This window comes from Budorcas taxicolor, chromosome 5, assembly GCF_023091745.1.
Source record: "Budorcas taxicolor isolate Tak-1 chromosome 5, Takin1.1, whole genome shotgun sequence".
NCBI lineage: Eukaryota > Metazoa > Chordata > Mammalia > Artiodactyla > Bovidae > Budorcas > Budorcas taxicolor.
The window spans coordinates 144,745,221-144,762,566 of NC_068914.1; the positions used below are offsets into that span (position 1 = coordinate 144,745,221).

At 43.0% G+C, this 17,346-nt stretch overlaps 1 protein-coding gene across 1 annotated transcript; it reads left to right on the forward strand.

Moving 5' to 3' along the window:
* Positions 1 to 246: 246 nt before the first annotated feature.
* On the forward strand, positions 247 to 6,400 carry LOC128048967 (developmental pluripotency-associated protein 3). Its single transcript, XM_052641463.1, has 4 exons — positions 247 to 328; positions 5,355 to 5,587; positions 5,991 to 6,032; positions 6,266 to 6,400. The coding sequence occupies exons 1-4, from the start codon at positions 247 to 249 to the stop codon at positions 6,398 to 6,400; spliced, it is 492 nt and encodes a 163-aa protein (XP_052497423.1).
* Positions 6,401 to 17,346: the final 10,946 nt, after the last annotated feature.

Sequence of the window (17,346 nt, forward strand, 5' to 3'; positions counted from 1 at the left end):
AATCCTTTTACTCATTAGTCATTTACATTAATATAGGCTGGCTGATTGGCTTATCTGTCGTTTTTAAGAGGAAACGGGAAGTAGACTTTTACTCTCTCACCACGGCGTGTCAGCCTGGGTTTTTTCCCTCTCTTTCTTAGCTCTATAGTTCTTCCAGGCTTCTTTGGAGCAGTTTGAGCCTACAGCATCGCCTTCCACTGGCACCCAAAGATCTAGGAGGCGCTTCAAGCTGTGACTAGACTTCCGATGGATTCATCAGAAGATAACCCAACCTGGACCCCAGAGTCTCTGAAAACATCCATCAGTGACGCTTCCCAGGCAATGCAGGGTGAGCTGGGGAGAGAGGGGGCTGGGTAGGGAAGGTTAAGAGCCTATCTTTCTTTCTGTTTTACTGACTTCAGTCTTTTACAGAGAAATGCAGTTAAGTAAATCTTGGAAGAGAGGATGGCCAGGGAGTGTAGGGCCCTCCCATTAAAAAAAAAAAAGAAAGAAAGAAAAGGCCAGATTAACAGGAGGAAAGTGGAAACTGTATTGTTTGCTTTCTATGCTCAGGAATCTGTCAATCTTCTAAGGACACTGAACATGCAGTCAGAGTTCTCCTAAACCAGGGCGAATAGCGTCTTATGAGATCGGTACTTTAAAATAAATTTTTAAAAAATTTTATTTAGCTGCGCCAAGTCTTTAATTGTGGCAAGTAGGCTCTAGTTCCCTGATTAGAGGTGGAACCTGGACCACCAGAGATGTCCCAGCGATTAGTATTTTCACCAGCATTATATTCCAATCATGAGTTTTAAAAATCTCTCCTTGGAGCCTCACAGGATCCCAGCCTTGGCCTCCCAGACCCACTCACTGCATTTGAACTCTTCTTACCGACTTCCCTGGTGGCTCAGAGCGTAAAGCCTCTGCCTGCAATATGGGAGGCCCGGGTTCGATCCCTAGGGTTTTAAGATCCTCTGGAGAAGGAAATAGCAACCCACTCCAGTATTCTTGCCTGGAAAATCCCGTGGACAGAGGAGCCAGGTGGGCTACAGTCCATAGGGTCGCAAAGAGTCAGACACGACTGACTTCTTTCTTTCACTTTACCCTGACTTCGGATGAGAATGGGTGGTGTAGGGTGGTGGTGCCCAGATGACTTGGAGCCAACCAACACCCTCTGGGCAGCCAGGAAGTTGGGTGGATCCTGCCGGCGTCTATTCTACCCTCTGTTTCCTCACATCTTGAAAATCAGTATATACAAAGGGGAAAAAAATTAATGAAGATAATATCTATATAATATAGCCAGCCTCTCTCTTTTCTTGAATTTGCCTTCAGTTCAGTTCAGCCGCTCAGTCATGTCCAACTCTTTTTTTTGTTGTTTTGTTTTGGTTTTTTTCCTTTTGTTTTCTGTGTCCAACTCTTTCCAACCCCATGAATTGCAGCACACCAGGCATCCCTGTCCATCCCCAACTCCCAGAGTTCACTCAAACTCATGTCCATCGAGTTGGTGATGCCATCCAACCATCTTATCCTCTGTTGACCCCTTCTCCTCCTGCTCCCAATCCCTCCCAGCATCAGAGTCTTTTCCAGGGAGTCAAAGTACTGGACCTAAACCAGGTGGCCAAAGTAATGGAGTTTCAGCTTTAGAATCAGTCCTTCCAATGATCACCCAGGACTGATCTTCTTTAGAATGGACTGGTTGGATCTCCTTGCAGTCCAAGGGATTCTCAAGAGTCTTCTCCAACACCACACTTCAAAAGCATCAATTCTTCGGCGTTCAGCTTTCTTCACAGTCCAACTCTTGCATCCATACATGACTACTGGAAAAACGATAGCCTTGACTAGACGGACCTTTGTTGGCAAAGTAATGTCTCTGCTTTTGATATGCTATCTAGATTGGTCATAACTTTCCTTCCAAAGAGTAGGCATCCTTTAATTTCAAGGCTGCAGTCACCATCTGCAGTGGTTTTGGAGCCCAAAAAAATAAAGTCTGACACGGTTTCCACTGTTTCCCCATCTATTTCCCAAGAACTGACGGGACCAGATGCCATGATCTTAGTTTTCTGAATGTTGAGCTTTAAAGCCAACTTTTTCACTCTCTTTTTTTACTTTCATCAAGAGGCTTGTTCGTTCCTCTTCACTTTCTGCCATAAGGGTGGTGTCATCTGCATATCTGAGGTGACTGATATTTCTCCCGGCAGTCTTGATTCCAGCTTGTGCTTCTTCCATCCCCACGTTTCTCATGATGTACTCTGCAGATAAGTTAAATAAGCAGGGTGACAATATACAGCCTTGACATACTTCTTTTCCTTTTTGAAACCAGTCTGTAGTTCCATGTTCAGTTCTAACTGTTGCTTCCTGACCTGCGTACAGGTTTCTCAAGAGACAGGTCAGGTGGTCTGGTATTCCCATCTCTTTCAGAATTTTCCACAGTTTATTGTGATCCACACAGTCAAAGGCTTTGGCATAGTCAATAAAGCAGAAATAGATGTTTTTCTGGAACTCTCTTGCTTTTTCCATGATCCAGCAGATGTTGGCAATTTGATCTCTGGTTCCTCTGCCTTTTCTAAAACCAGCTTGAATATCTGGAAGTTCACGGTTCACGTACTGCTGAAGCCTGCCTTGGAGAATTCTGAGCATTGCTTTACTAGTATGTGAGATGATTGCAATCATGCGGTAGTTTGAGCATTCTTTGGCAATGCCTTTCTTTGGGATTGGAATGAAAACTGACCTTTTCCAGTCCTGTGGCCACTGCTGAGTTTTCCAAATATGCTGGCATATTGAGTGCAGCACTTTCACAGCATCATCTTTCAGGATTTGAAAGAGTTCAACTGGAATGCCATCACCTCCACTAGCTTTGTTCGTAGTGATGCTTTCTAAGGCCCACTTGACTTCACATTCCAGGATGTCTGGCTCTAGATGAGTGATCACATCATTATGATTATCTGGGTCATGAGGCTCTTTTTTGTACAGTACGCCTGTGTATTCTTGCCACCTCTTCTGAATTTGCCTTCAGTTCAGATCAGTTCAGTTCAGTTGCTCAGTCATGTCCGACTCTTGAAGACTCCATGAATCGCAGCACACCAGGCCTCCCTGTCCATCACCAACTCCCAAAGTTCACTCAAACTCATGTCCATCGAGTCGGTGATGCCATCCAGCCATCTCATCCTCTGTTGTCCCCTTCTCCTCCTGCCCCCAATCCCTTCCAGCATCAGAGTATTTTCCAATGAGTCAACTCTTCTCGGGAGGTGGCCAAAGTACTGGAGTTTCAGCTTCAGCGTCATTCCCTCCAAAGAAATCCCAGGACTGATCTCCTCTAGGATGGACTGGTTGGATCTGCTTGCAGTCCAAGGGACTCTCAGGAGTCTTCTCCAACACCACAGTTCAAAAACATCAATTCTTCCATGCTCAGCTTTCTTCACAGTCCAACTCTCACATCCATACATGACCACTGGAAAAACCATAGCCTTGACTAGATGGACCTTTGTTGGCAAAGTAATGTCTCTGCTTTTGAATATGCTATCTAGGTTGGTCATAACTTTTCTTCCAAGGAGTAAGTGTCTTTTAATTTCATGGCTGCAGTCACCATCTGCAGTGATTTTGGAGCCCGCCAAAATAAAGTCTGACACTGTTTCCACTGTTTCCCCATCTATTTCCCATGAAGTGATGGGACCAGATGCCATGATCTTCATTTTCTGAATGTTGAGCGTTAAGCCAACTTCTTCACTCTCCACTTTCACTTTCATAAGAGGCTTTTTAGTTCCTCTTCACTTACTGCCATAAGGGTGGTGTCATCTGCATATCTGAGGTTATTGATATTTCTCCCGGCAATCTTGATTCCAGCTTGTGCTTCTTCCAGCCCAACGTTTCTAATGATGTACTCTGCATATAAGTAATTTGCCTTGCTGCTGCTGCTGAGTCACTTTAGTCGTGTCTGACTCTGTGCGACCCCAGAGACGGCAGCCCACCAGGCTCCCCCGTCCCTGGGATTCTCCGGGCAAGAACACTGGAGTGGGTTGTCATTTCCTTCTCCAGTGCATGAAAGTGAAAGGTGAAAGTGAAGTCGCTCAGTCTTGTCCGACTGTTAGCAACCCCATGGACTGCAGCCTACCAGGCTCCTCCGTCCAGAGGATTTTCCAGGCAAGTGTACTGGAGTGGGGTGCCATTGCCTTCTCCGAGTAATTTGCCTTAGTGCCTGACAATTTTACAACCGGGAATCTTAATTTCCATTTGCACAAGTTCATGTAAGTCAAATGGATCCTGATTCTCTAATATAGCTTTAAATTATTTTACATTTATTTTTGATTGCTGCACTCAGGCTTTCTGTAGTTGTGGTAAGTGGGGGCTATTCTCTGCTTGTGGTGTGTGGACTTCTCATTACAGTGGCTCCCCTAGAGCACAGGCCTCTAGTTACAATGGCTTCGGTAGTTGTGGTACACAGGTTTAGGTGCTCTGTGGCCTGTGGCATCTTCCTGGCCTAAGGATCAAACCTGTGTCCCTAAGATTGGTAGCCAGGTATTTGGTAGCCACTGTACCACCAGAGAAGTCTCAACAGTGAGTGTTTAACAGCATAAAGCCTGGTATAATGGAATGGGTAACAGCCCCTTTGACTTACTAGTTCTTAAGGATGAAGAGAGATTATCACATTTGGGGATTCTTTGTCTATTGCGTAGGTGTGGGGTCACAGAGTCAGACACAACTGAAGCAACTTAGCAGCAGCAGCAGCAGCTATAATGGTGAATTGTTGAAACTTGTCACACTGAAACATTTTGACTTGCATTAATGCTTTATGTCCCTACAGTCATATTAAAAATCATCCACACAAATGAAAATGGGAAAACTGTCAATATCTGATTTTAGCTCCATGTTTTTCCACTTGGAATCATACTTAGGTACCTCCAATGCAGGAGACGCAAGAGATGTAGGTTTGATCCCTGGGTCCGGAAGATACTCTCAAATAGGAAATGGCAACCAGCTCCAGTGTTCTTGCCTGGAAAATTCCATGGACAGAAGAGCCCATGGGGCCTACAGTCCATGGAGCTGCAAAGAGTCAGATATATTTGCCTGAGCACATACCTAAACTGCATACATACATATGACCCCATGGGAAAATATTTAACACTCAGAACTACTCGTAACAGCATGAAAACGAGTTTTGAGAAGAAAGTGTTTCCCATTATGGTGGATTCCACCAGGCTTAAAGGCATGCACATGCTAGTTAACCACCCATGGTACCTAGGGTCTGTCTTCACTCTGGGCAACTTCCCACTCTCCACTGTTGTGAGCTGCTTAAAAGCAGACCTAGTTTGGGTGAGAGCTAAGTGGCTTCTGGATATTGCAGTTTGCCCTAAATGATCTTAGTTTTCTTTTTCTTTCAGTTTCCACTCAACTCTCTGAAATGTTAGCAACAAACCTCAGTAACTTGACTCTCAACCCAAGTATCAAGTTGCCATATCTACCAGAATACCCATCTCAACCGACTGGGCAGTTACCTAGTGAGAAAACACCCAATAGGCGGAGAGGAGTAAGAACGCTGTTGAGTGAGCGGAGATACAGGATGCAAAAGTTGATTGAATCTCTCAGACTTCGCTATGCCAAAGGAGTTCCTCGTGTGAGTTCTGGTTAGGCAGCACTGAGCCACTCTGGGCACTCAACATATATCAAGATGTAAATATTGGCGGGAGGGTGGTGATGGTGGTGGTGGTGGTGGAATTACCTGGTGGTCCAGTGGTTAGGACTCCCAGGGGTTCGAACTCTACTGCAGGAGACACAGGTTCTATCCCTGGGATGGACCTCAAAGCCCTGGGGTTCAGCCACAAAAAAATAAATATTTATTTATTTACTTAATAAATGATGAACAGCAGCAGTCACTCTTCCACTGTACTCCTGAGTGCGCATATGAAAGACACTTAGAGTTTTAAGAGTCTCTGACTCCTCTTAGGTTAGATGTGTGGCACTAGTAATGTGAATTTTGCTTGACAGCTTGTAATATATGTCTTTTTCTTCCCACAAAGTCTGACTCTCAAAGAGAACTACAGCAGCAGGAGGACACTGAGGTAAGTAGAAAGTCTTACCATACAGGTAGGTGGGCATCTGGTTAGCAGGGGAGGAAGAGTGGCAACATTTGAGTGAAAAAGAAAACTAAGATCAATTAGGGCAAACTGCAATATCCAGAAGCCACTTAGCTCTCACCCAAACTAGGTCTGCTCTTAAGCAGCTCACAACATTTCACCATACTTCAGTTATTTCAAATTATTAACCAGTTAATCCATCTCATTCTTTTTTCCAGATTCGATCAAGAGTGCGACGATTCCAGTGTACCTGTAGTTATTGCCAGTTTAAGAGAAATCCTTCTGATGATACTTATGAGAGTTATTACAACACAACATACAGTAATTATGCCATGGAATCGAATGAGTCATAAACCTTTTTCTTGTACTGTTTTCTTGCTGGTAATTTTTAGGATCATTATGAAGCAGCTTGGGAAAGATGGTACCAATATTTTGATAATGTATGTTGTAAGTTTGTCTTTTTTACTTGCATCTGTTTTCTACCTTAATACAGTTAACTTATGAGGAATCTATATGTAGCTTGGATTTGAAATGATTTGAATACACTACACTAGTTCCACTTGGATCTGACACCATGAAGTACTAGTTAAGTCTCAGGTATTGCCTGTTTCTTAAACCTGAAGTTGAAACTCAATATCAAGAATTTGAAACAAATTAACTTGGGAAGGAATGTGAAGATAACATTGGCTGGCTTGGCCAGACCATTATTAGTGTGTTAAACAGTAATAAAAATTTTTGATGTGCTGTTTCAGTTTTTAGTAGCAAATAGATGTGTTTATAGAAGGAGGTAATAAAACTTGAGACTTATTTGAGTAACTTAAAGATAAATCCTTGTTCTCATCTTAGACTTGTTTTTGCTAGCTATGTATCAAATGAATACTACTTACCCCCATCACGTTCCCAGGATGTAAATATATCTGGTGTTCTAATTTTTTTTTTCTTTTTTGGGCATTCTAATATTTTGTGATACTGTCCTGTTGGGAAGAAAGTTTACACATTTGAGTTAAGGTTACCAAACAGGTGCACTGATGTTTGTACATAGTATCCTCTTGGAAGAAGTTAACCAGTTGGTATTGTAAAAAGATATTAAAGAACTGGGGGTGCTTCCCTGGTGGCTCAGTAGTAAAGACTCCACCTGTCAACGCAGATGAACAATGTACACAGGTTTGATTCCTGGTCCGGCAAGATCCCACATACCCTGGAGCAACTAAAGCCTGTGTGCCATACTATGGCCCGTGCTCTAGAGCCCAGGACCCACAGCTACTAGAGCCTGCACCCTAGAGCCCACGTTCTGAAACAAAAGAGGCCACCACTGTGAGGAGCATGCACACCGAAACTAGAGAATAGCTCCCATCAGGCGGCCAAAGTATTGGAGCTTCGGCTTCAGCAGCAGTCTTTTCAGTGAATACTCAGGGATGATTTCCTTTAGGACTGACTGGTTGGATGTCTTTGCAGTCCAAGGGCCTCTCCCGAGTCTTCCCCATCACCACAATCCTCCAATTTAGTCCCTCTCTGAAGTACCTAGGCAACAGTATTTGATGCACATTTCCTGAGTTATCTTGCAGATATAAAAGAACCTTACACCAAATGAAAGATGTTACTACTGGATGACAAGCACAGAGCCCCGGAGACCCTGGAGCCTGATTATGTTAATCCGTGTAACACTGCCTGGGACCCCTCTCCTTTACCCGGCATTTTTTTTTTCCCCAACTGCACCTCCTTGCTTATGGAATCTTAGTTCCCTGACTGAGGATTGAACCCAGGTCCTCACCTGGCTTCTAAAACTGCTCAGGGCTCCCCTGGTGGCTCAGTGGTAAAGAATCTGCTTGCCAGTGCAGGAGACTCAGGTTTGATTCTTGGTCCAGGAAGATCCCAGATGCCTCAGAGCAACTAAGCCTGTGCGCCACAACTACTGAGCAGAGACTCTGAACTGCCATTTACTGAAAAGTGCAAGTATTTGCTCAGTTGTGTCTGACTCTTTGGGACTCAGTGGGCTGTAGCCCTTTAGGCTCCTCTGTCCGTGGAATTCTCCAGGTAAGAATACTGGAGTGGGTTACCATTCCCTTCTCCAGGGGATCTTCCTGACCCAGGGATCGAACCCAGGTCTTCTACACTGTAGACAGATTACCATCTGAGCCACCAGGGAAGGCCACAACTGCTGAGGCCCGAAAGCTCTAGATTCTGTGCTCCACAACAGGAGAAGCCTGAGCACTATAATGACGGACAGACTGTGCTCTCTGTAACTAGAGAAAAACCCTCGCAGCAATGAAGATCCAGCACAGAGAAAAATAAAGCTATTATTCTTTAAAAAAAATCTGTTTCTTCTGCTCAGGGATTTTGAGACCATAAGCCACTCATATCCTTGCCTGGTCCTGTAAGAAACCTTTTCTGCTCAAAATCCAACGTTCAGAGTGTGAGGTTAGCTAGGCATATGGGATGGGAAGAATGGAATGCAAATTCTTTTTCAACCTGATAAATAATACAAAGAAAAGCTGTCTCTGAACCTCTTCAGCATCTAAGGAAAATCTTCCCCAAAGGCTAACACCCAATTTTCCAAATTTTCTCAGAAAGGCAGTGGCTCAGAGAACCTACCTACTTATTAATAGTGCCAGGTTGGTGAGCAGACACAGGCATTTTTGAGTATCTTTTTCTTCCTTTATCTTTCTTTTATTAGAGAAGACAGTGTAACAGGAGAAGAGGGTAACAACATGCCCCCTGGTCATACACTTGGTCTCCCAGACCACTATCTATGCCCAATAGGAGCTGTATAAATGGATGGGCTGATTGGTGAATCATGCTTTATTTAGAAGATTCTATTTGGGCGAGCTGACCTTCAGCTCCTGAAAAGGAGCCTTGGAAAGCTTGTCTGTGGTTTGAAAGCCATAAAATTATAACCCCTAGTGCCCATAGAGGTTTTTCTACGTTTGAAAGTTCCAAAAAAGACACAGCACTTTCTTACAATTAGACAAATCTAATGAAAGATTTTAAAGGTCTGGCACATTAGTGATGTTCTCTGAAATACCCTGGTCAGCTCCTCAAATTCTGGTGACAGTTGTTTGGTTCAAATCCTCCCTTCTCTCCACCTCCAAGCTGCCCCCATCCCTTAGTTACAAGCAGAACACTGATGATGTATTTTCATACAGGCTGGTGGAAAGTGCATGGTGTTACAGATACTGGTAGCTTCTGTTTGAGGAATTACTACAATACTTCCTGAGATCATTTTATAGAGAGATGACCCCACTGATAACAATGAGCTATTTCCAATGGAAAAAATTTGTAGTAGCTTCAGTCTAAGGTCTGAATGAGGAAAAAAGATTAAAAAAAAAAAACCCACTTCATTCACTACTAAAAGTACTTCATTTAGTTTCCTGAGAAAACATCTTGCTTTAGTAATGGGAAGACACTGGGTTACCAGGCTGAGTGCAAAATCCATATGAAACCCTGAATACAACTGCATGATCTTATTTGACTCTGGGAGGCATCCTTTACAGTTAGAGGTGGGCGGCACAACTCTGTGGGTCAGCAGAAGTTATTGGACAGGCAGCATCCCTCACTTGGAAACTTCTCAGAGGGACAAACTCTGTGCTCCATCACCAACCCCTAGGTCAGTGGAGCCCAGTGTTGACTTAAAAAAACCCACAATGTGAGAACTACAAGTTTTATTTGGGGCAATATGAGGACTACAGCCTGTGAGACAACACCTCAGATTGCTCTGAGGAACTGCTCCAAAGAGATGGGGGAAGGTCAATATATACATGATTTTGGTGAAGGGGGAGTTCATGCAATCAAGCACGTATTTTTTTTGCAGAAGTTTTCTGCTAGTCACAGGATTAGTCATCGCTATGAAAGATTTTAGTGCTTTTCTAGATATGAGGCAATAGAAGATCGCTCTTCAATCTATTGGGCTCATAAAATCAGGTCCTGAAAATATCTATCTGAAGACCTGTTCACACCAATTCCTGCCAACCCTTGAGAACAGAGAGCCTCATTTCTGCTCTCCACCCTGAACTCCTTTCAGGGTGAACGACCAGCAGCTTTAGCATCCCTTGATTTAATCCTCATAGCAGTGGATGGCAAATGCCAATAGCAAGTGCCAATTTATAGCCAACACCAGCAGTCAGTATTTTAATAAGCCCTCCAGGTGACTATGATGCACTCTGAAGCTTGGGAGCTGCTTTGGATATACTTGGCAGGGTCTCTGCAGTTTCTCTGAGGTTCCCATGCCTCTAAAAGGCATGTGGTGCTGCAAGCATCATTTACATATATTGAGAGGCAGTGTCTGTTCCTTTACTGTTTTTATTTTTTAATTTTGAATTTATTTATTTTTTTAATTGAAAGATAGTTGCTTTACAGAATTAGGTTGGTTTCTGCCAAACATCAACATGAATCAACCATAGGAATGTGTGTTACTTTTTTAACAGGAAAATTTTTTGCTTGTGCCAGTCTAACAATTTCACCTCTAATGGTGCAAAAGAAATGCCTCCAGGGACATACATTAAAACGGACACCATTTAATCATGGCCTCACTTCCCAAAGGGTTTCCCTGGTGACTCAGACAGAAAAGAATCCACCTGCAACGGGGGGAGACCTGGGTTCCACCCCTGGGTGGGAAAGATACCCTGCAGGAGAGCATGGCAACCCACTCCAGTATTCTTGCCTTGAGAATCACCATGGACAGAGGAGCCTAGAGGGCTATAGTCCATGGGGTCACAAAGAGTCAGACATGACTGACCGACTAAGCACAGCACACAGCGCTTCCAAAACCAACAAAATAGAGATCCCCGGTCCTACTGTATTCCAGCGGCGGAACCCAGGAGGTTCGGGCCTGCTTTGAACAGTCTTTTTTTTTTCCAAATAAATGCTTCAGAACATTCTGGTAAAAGTATGGAGGCTAGGAGGGAGAAGCGATCCCTCTGCCTCACTACCTTCCAAAGGAACCTCGTGAAAGGATTTATCATGGCCTGATTTCTGAATCCAAGACCTCTAAAAGAGTCCTGTATTTTGTGATACTACCTCCTCCCCTCTGCAAAGAGTGGGTAATTTGCCCACTGGGTCCTTCCTTGGATGTCACAGCCTTTTCTCAGTTTCCCTTTCCCCAAACAACCCTGATCCCCCATCACTTATGGTCTCCAGGGCGAGAGAGAATATTTTTTTTGAGAGAAAGTTTTAAAATGTTAGAGGGATGGGGACTTCCCCTGTGGTCCAGTGGTTAAGGCTCTGCTTTCCCAATGCAGGGGGCCTGGGTTCAATCCCTTGTCAGGGAACTAAGATCCCACACACTGTAACTACTGAGCCTACAACTGGGGAAGCCTGAGCACAGCAAGGAAGACCCATCCCAGCCTAAATAAAGAAATAAAATAAAAGGTTGGAGGGAAAAAAGACCTTCACGGTAACTCATTTCACATGGTTGGAATTTTATTTATTTATTTATTTATATTTTCTTCATTTAAAAAAGTATTTCCCAAACTTTCTACAAGGAAATGAAATACATTTACTTAAAAGGGGATGCAAACTTTATGCTCGAGACATCAATTACAAGCTGGTAAATGTAAATGCTACCACTCTTAAGAAATCTACGCACAGGAGGGGACAGGTTTTTTGCTTCTGAGTGAGAGTATATTTAAAACCACGCAATGTTCCTTCCACAATAAAAATAAAAATAGAAATGATGGAAACAAACCTGGCACATTCCATGTGATTGGGACAGGAGGAGTGAAACAGTGTCCCTGGACTCACTGATTCCCATCAGTGAAACAGTTGCTCAATCCTCATGGGAATAAACTTTGAACTTTCACTTTTGTGATGATTCTGACTATTTAGTGAGGAACACTGCAGAGACCGCACTGACCCAAAGAGAATACTTTGATACTAGGGTTAGAAATAGATTGGAGTCACAATAATGTGAATATACTCAGCACTGCTGAACTGAACACTTAAAGTTAGTCAAACTTCAAAGTTAGTTATAGTTAAAATGGCGAATTTTATGTTATTTTTAAAATCACAAACACATAATTTTATAAAGAAAATTTTAAGGAAATTCAGGAAATGGCAAACCAATAAAGAAAATCAATGGAGTTAAAAATTGGTTCTTTAAAAGAACTTATAAAATTGATGAAACTCCAGAAAATCTTTAAATATATATTCTTTTTAAAAGATAAGGTACAAATTCAGCTTTTATGAATAAAAACACATGACAATTACATTCATCTTGTAAGCTTAAAACATATAAGAGAACCTCACACAATAGGATGACTATTATCAAAAAGAAAAGAGATAACAAACGCTGGTGAGAATGTAGAGAAAAGGGACCATGGTACAGTGCTGGTGAGAATGAAAATCAGTACAGCCAGTATGGAAAACAGGTCGGGAGTTCCTCAAAAAATTAAAAATAGAGCTACCATGTGATCTAGTAATTGCACTTCTAGGTATATTCAAAAGAAATAAAATCAGTGTCTCCAAGAGCTAGCTGTACCCCCATGTTCATTGCAGCACTAGTCACAATAGCTAAGACATGGAAACAACCTAAACGTCCACTGATGGTTGAATGGATAAAGAAGATACGGTACTTGGAACTTCCCTTGTGGTCCAGTGGTTAAGAACTTGCCTTCCAACGCAGGGGACATGGATTTGATCCCTCGCACCGCAACCAGAGAAACACAAGTGCCACAACAAAGACTCAGTGCAGCCGAAAGAAAAAGAAAAAAATGATACACACACATATACACAATGGAATATTATTCAGCCAGAAAGAAGAAAGAAATCCTGCCATTTGCAACAATATGGATGAACTTTGAGGATATTATGCGAAACGAAATGTCAGAGAAAGACAAACACTGTATAATCTCACTTACATGTGAAATCTAAAACATTAAACTAATAGAGTGGAATAGTGTTGCCAGGGGCTAGGTGGGGGGAGGTAGGGAATATGGGATGTTGGTCAAGGATACAAACTTCAAGTTATAAGATGAGTAAGTTTCGAGAATCTGCTGAACAGCATGGTGACTATAGTTAAACACTCCATTATATACTTGAAGGCTGCTCCACGGGGAGAGTTTACTGCTCTTATTGTAACAACAGCAACAAGGGAGTTCCCTGGTGGGCTAGTGGTTCAGTTCAGTTCAGTTCAGTCGCTTGGTCGTGTCCGACTCTTTGCGACCCCATGAAACGCAGCACGCCAGGCCTCCCTGTTCATCACCATCTCCCAGAGTTCACTCAGACTCACGTCCATCGAGTCAGTGATGCCATCCAGCCATCTCATCCTCGGTCGTCCCTTTCTCCTACTGCCCCCAATCCCTCCCAGCATCAGAGTCTTTTCCAATGAGTCAACTCTTCGCATGAGGTGGCCAAAGTACTGAAGTTTCAGCTTCAGCATCATTCCCTCCAGAGAAATCCCAGGGTTGATCTCCTTGTTAGGACTCTGTTTTCTGGCTGCCAAGGGCTTGGGGAAGTAAGATCCCACAAGCTGTGTCAAAAAGTTTTAAAGAAATAAACGGGCTCTCCAAAAAAAAAGTTAATTATGGAGGTGAAGGATATAACTAATCTTATTATGGAAAACATTTTGCAATATATACATGTATTGAATCATCACACTCTAAACTTACACAATGTTATACCTCAATTCAATCTCTATAAAAGCTGAGAAAAAAATAGAATTGAAAACTCATATAAAAATGAAAGAATTCCAGGAAATCACAAGATACCAATGGTGTCTGAAGCAAAATATATTTTTGAAAAATTATATATGTATGTTTCAGAGCCATTTATTCCTTTATTAACAAATTCATTCATGGATGCATTCATTCCTCAAATTCAATGAACATGAATTGAACATCTATCATATGTCAGGCATAGTGTGTTGTAATGGGGCCACACAAATGAACAAAACACACACCCTCCTTGCTGCAGATTGTGTGTGTGTCCCCCAAATTCATATGTTGAAATCGAATCCCCCGAATGATAGTATTTGGAAGTGGGGCCTCTGGGGGGTGAATAGGTCATGAGGATGGAGCCTCCTGAATGAGATTGAATGAGTGAGTGAGTGAGTGAAGTCGCTCAGTTGTATCCGACTCTTTGCAACCCTGTGGACTGTAGCCCACCAGGCTTCTCTGTCCATGGGATTCTCCAGGCAAGAATACTGGAGTGGGTTGCCATTTCCTTCTCCATGAGATTAGTACTGTTATAAAAGAGACTGCAGGGAGCTCCCTTGCCCCTCCATGTGATCATACAGTGAGAAGACAGCTGACTGCTAGCTAGAACTCTTATCAAGCACTGACTCTCCCGGCATCCTAATCTTGACTTTCTCAGTCTCCAGCTGCTGGTCTTGGAGAGTCTCCTAGGGGCCAGTGAGGTGGGGACATGGACACTGGTGGCAGACACGCTGAGGAATGGTCAACCATGTGAACACCACTGCCCACTGCTGCCACTGTGGCCCATTAGCCTACATATATGTTTCTTTGTTTGCTTATTCTGATTTGTGTGTGTGTGTGTTTGGCTGTTAGACTTGCAGGGATCTTAGTTCCTCGACCACGGACTGAATCCTCGCCCTCAGCAGTGAAAGTAAAGAGTCCCAACCACTAGACCAGGAGGAAAGTCCCTACATACATGTTTTTAATTGATTCTAAGTAAAACCTTGTCATGAGGGAAAAAGAAAATAGGTTGGAGTACTATTAATATTGGAGAAGAAAATGGCAACCCACTCCAGTGTTCTTGTCTGGGAAAATCCCATGGACAGAGGACCCCACAGTCTGTGGAGTCGCAAAGAGTCGGACACGACTGACCACGCATGCACTATTTATAACAGCAGCTGCAGACTTAAAATATAAACAAACAAACACTGAGCCACCAATGCCACTCATGAATGCTTCAGTCCAGAAAGATTTTTATTAAACAGTAGCAGCAGAAGGCAGCTAGTTTTTAATCACCATCAACTTTGCATTGCCATTCTAAAGTGTGAACGGATGAAGTGCTATTCCTCTTCGTGGCAGCAGATGGCGCCATCAGGACATATACCACAGAAAGTGAAAGACGTGAAGTCGCTCAGTCGTGTCCAACTCTTTGCGACCCCGTGGACATATACCACAGGCTAGAGAGTAAAAGTTGAGAGTTGGACTGTAAACAAAGCTGAGCGCCGAAGAGCTGATGCTTTTGAACTGTGGTGTTGGAGAAGACTCTTTAGAGTCCCTTGGACAGCAAGAAGATCCAACCAGTCAATCCTAAAGGAGATCAGTCCTGAATATTCATCAGAAGGACTGATGCTGGAGCTGAAACTCCAATACTTTGGCCACCTGATGTGAAGAACTGACTCACTGGAAAAGACCCTGATGCTGGGAAAAATTGAAGGCGGGAGGATAAGGAGACAACAGAGGATGAGATGGTTGGATGGCATCACCGACTCAATGGACATGAGTTTGAGTAAGCTCCAGGAGTTGGTGATGGATAGGGAAGCCTGGAGTACTGCAGTCCACAGGGTCATAAAGAGTCGGAGATGACTGAGCGACTGAATTGAACTGAACTGAATTAATGTCGATTGAACTGAGAGAGTAAAAAGCTAAATGAGTCTTAGAGATCCTTCTATGGTGAATTGAAAAGAGGACGGTAGGGACTTCTGGTGGTCCAGTGGTTAGGATTCCCCATGTTCAATGCAGGTGCCATGGGTTCTATCCTTGGTCAGGGAACCAAGATCCCCAAATGCCTTAGGGCATGGCCAAAATAAATAAAAAAGACCTTCGTGAATGAAACTGGCAATCCTGACCCCACTGCGTCTAATCTAGCAGAAATTGAAAGGCCAGCTAAGTTGTGGCTACTGCAGAGAAGCAGGGCTTTTATTTAGGTTTCAGGATTTGCACCCAGAGAACTTAAAAGTGAAGACTTCTTCATGCCTGAGATATCTGTGACTAGAAGTCATCTCTGACTTCTCTCTAAGAGAAACACAAAGGTGTTTACCAGGAAGCCTGTCCACAGGCAGGAAAGGAGGCAGCAGAGATGCTCAATGACCAAGGGAAAATATGATTTTTAATTAAGGCAAAATGTTTTCCACCAAACCATCTTTGGGATGAGTGCTAAACTGTGCAGAAGAGAATGAAAATATCTGCCTTAAGAGAAAGAAAAACCATCCTCTGACCAAATTCCTGTGTTTGATTGGGTAAGACTGCAAGATATAGATGGGGTTTCCTGTTTGGTGTAGTGGTATAAATACAGGAGACACAAGAGACGCAGGTTCGACCCCTCTATCCAGAAGATCCCTGGGTCGGGAAGATCCCCTGGAGAATAAAATGGCAACCCACTCCAGCATTCTTGCCTGGAAAATCCCATGGACAGAGGAGCCTGGTGGGCTACAGTCCATGAGGTTGCAGATAATCAGACACGACTGAGTGACCGAGCAAGCGTCTAAAAGAGTCATTCAGGTTTCACTTTATGACCCTCCGTCTTGTCACTTCACTCATTGTTAACAGAATTGTGGTATGTGATCTGATTATAGGGACCGCCAACATACATACTTCCGACAAAAGCTAAGTACAAAGTGATGGCCGTGGGAGGTAATCTTAATTCTCTGGTCCTGACTGTCTGGAAACAAAACACCCATTGCTTTTTTGCCTGTTTGTGTTTGTTTTTGTTTAAAATATGAGTCATTTGATAAAGAATAGATTCTAGTAGTGAGTCTAGAATGAGTTAAAAAAAATAATTCATGACCTTTTCATATGTAACACTTTATGCAGTAAATATTATGATGCCTGTTATACAGATGTGGAAACGATCTTAGAAAAACTAAAGGTTTGACCTCAGTGACATAGCTAGAAAGTGGAGAAACTGAAACCGAAATGGAGCAGGATTTCCCACCCCACATCCTCTGCCTCCCTTTGTCTGTGCAAAAACTTTAGCCAAAGAGTAAGGTTAATCAGAGTAGTGAGAAAATGCAGAAATGAAGGAAAACAGTCAAAGAAAAGCTAATAATAAGTTTAGTTATTAATCATAGTCAAGAACCTTTAGTTCCGCCTTGAGGGCTATAAATAATATTCTGAGCTATATCCTGTGAGCTGTGTTACAGATTCTGAAACCCCAAGTGGAGACATTAATTACATGATGACCAGACCATAGCCATGACATAAGCGGCCACAATTCTGAGAACTGGCCTCAAGGAAATGGGAATAAACTGATCATGGAACTGAAGATTAACTATACCTGGAACAATCCGGATGATGCTGGTTAGACCCCCAGTGACCAATTTCAAGATGACTGTCAGAGCTGACAGTGCTGTTTCTGCTTGTAGCCCCCTCCCTCAGCCTATAAAAGTTCTAGCCCA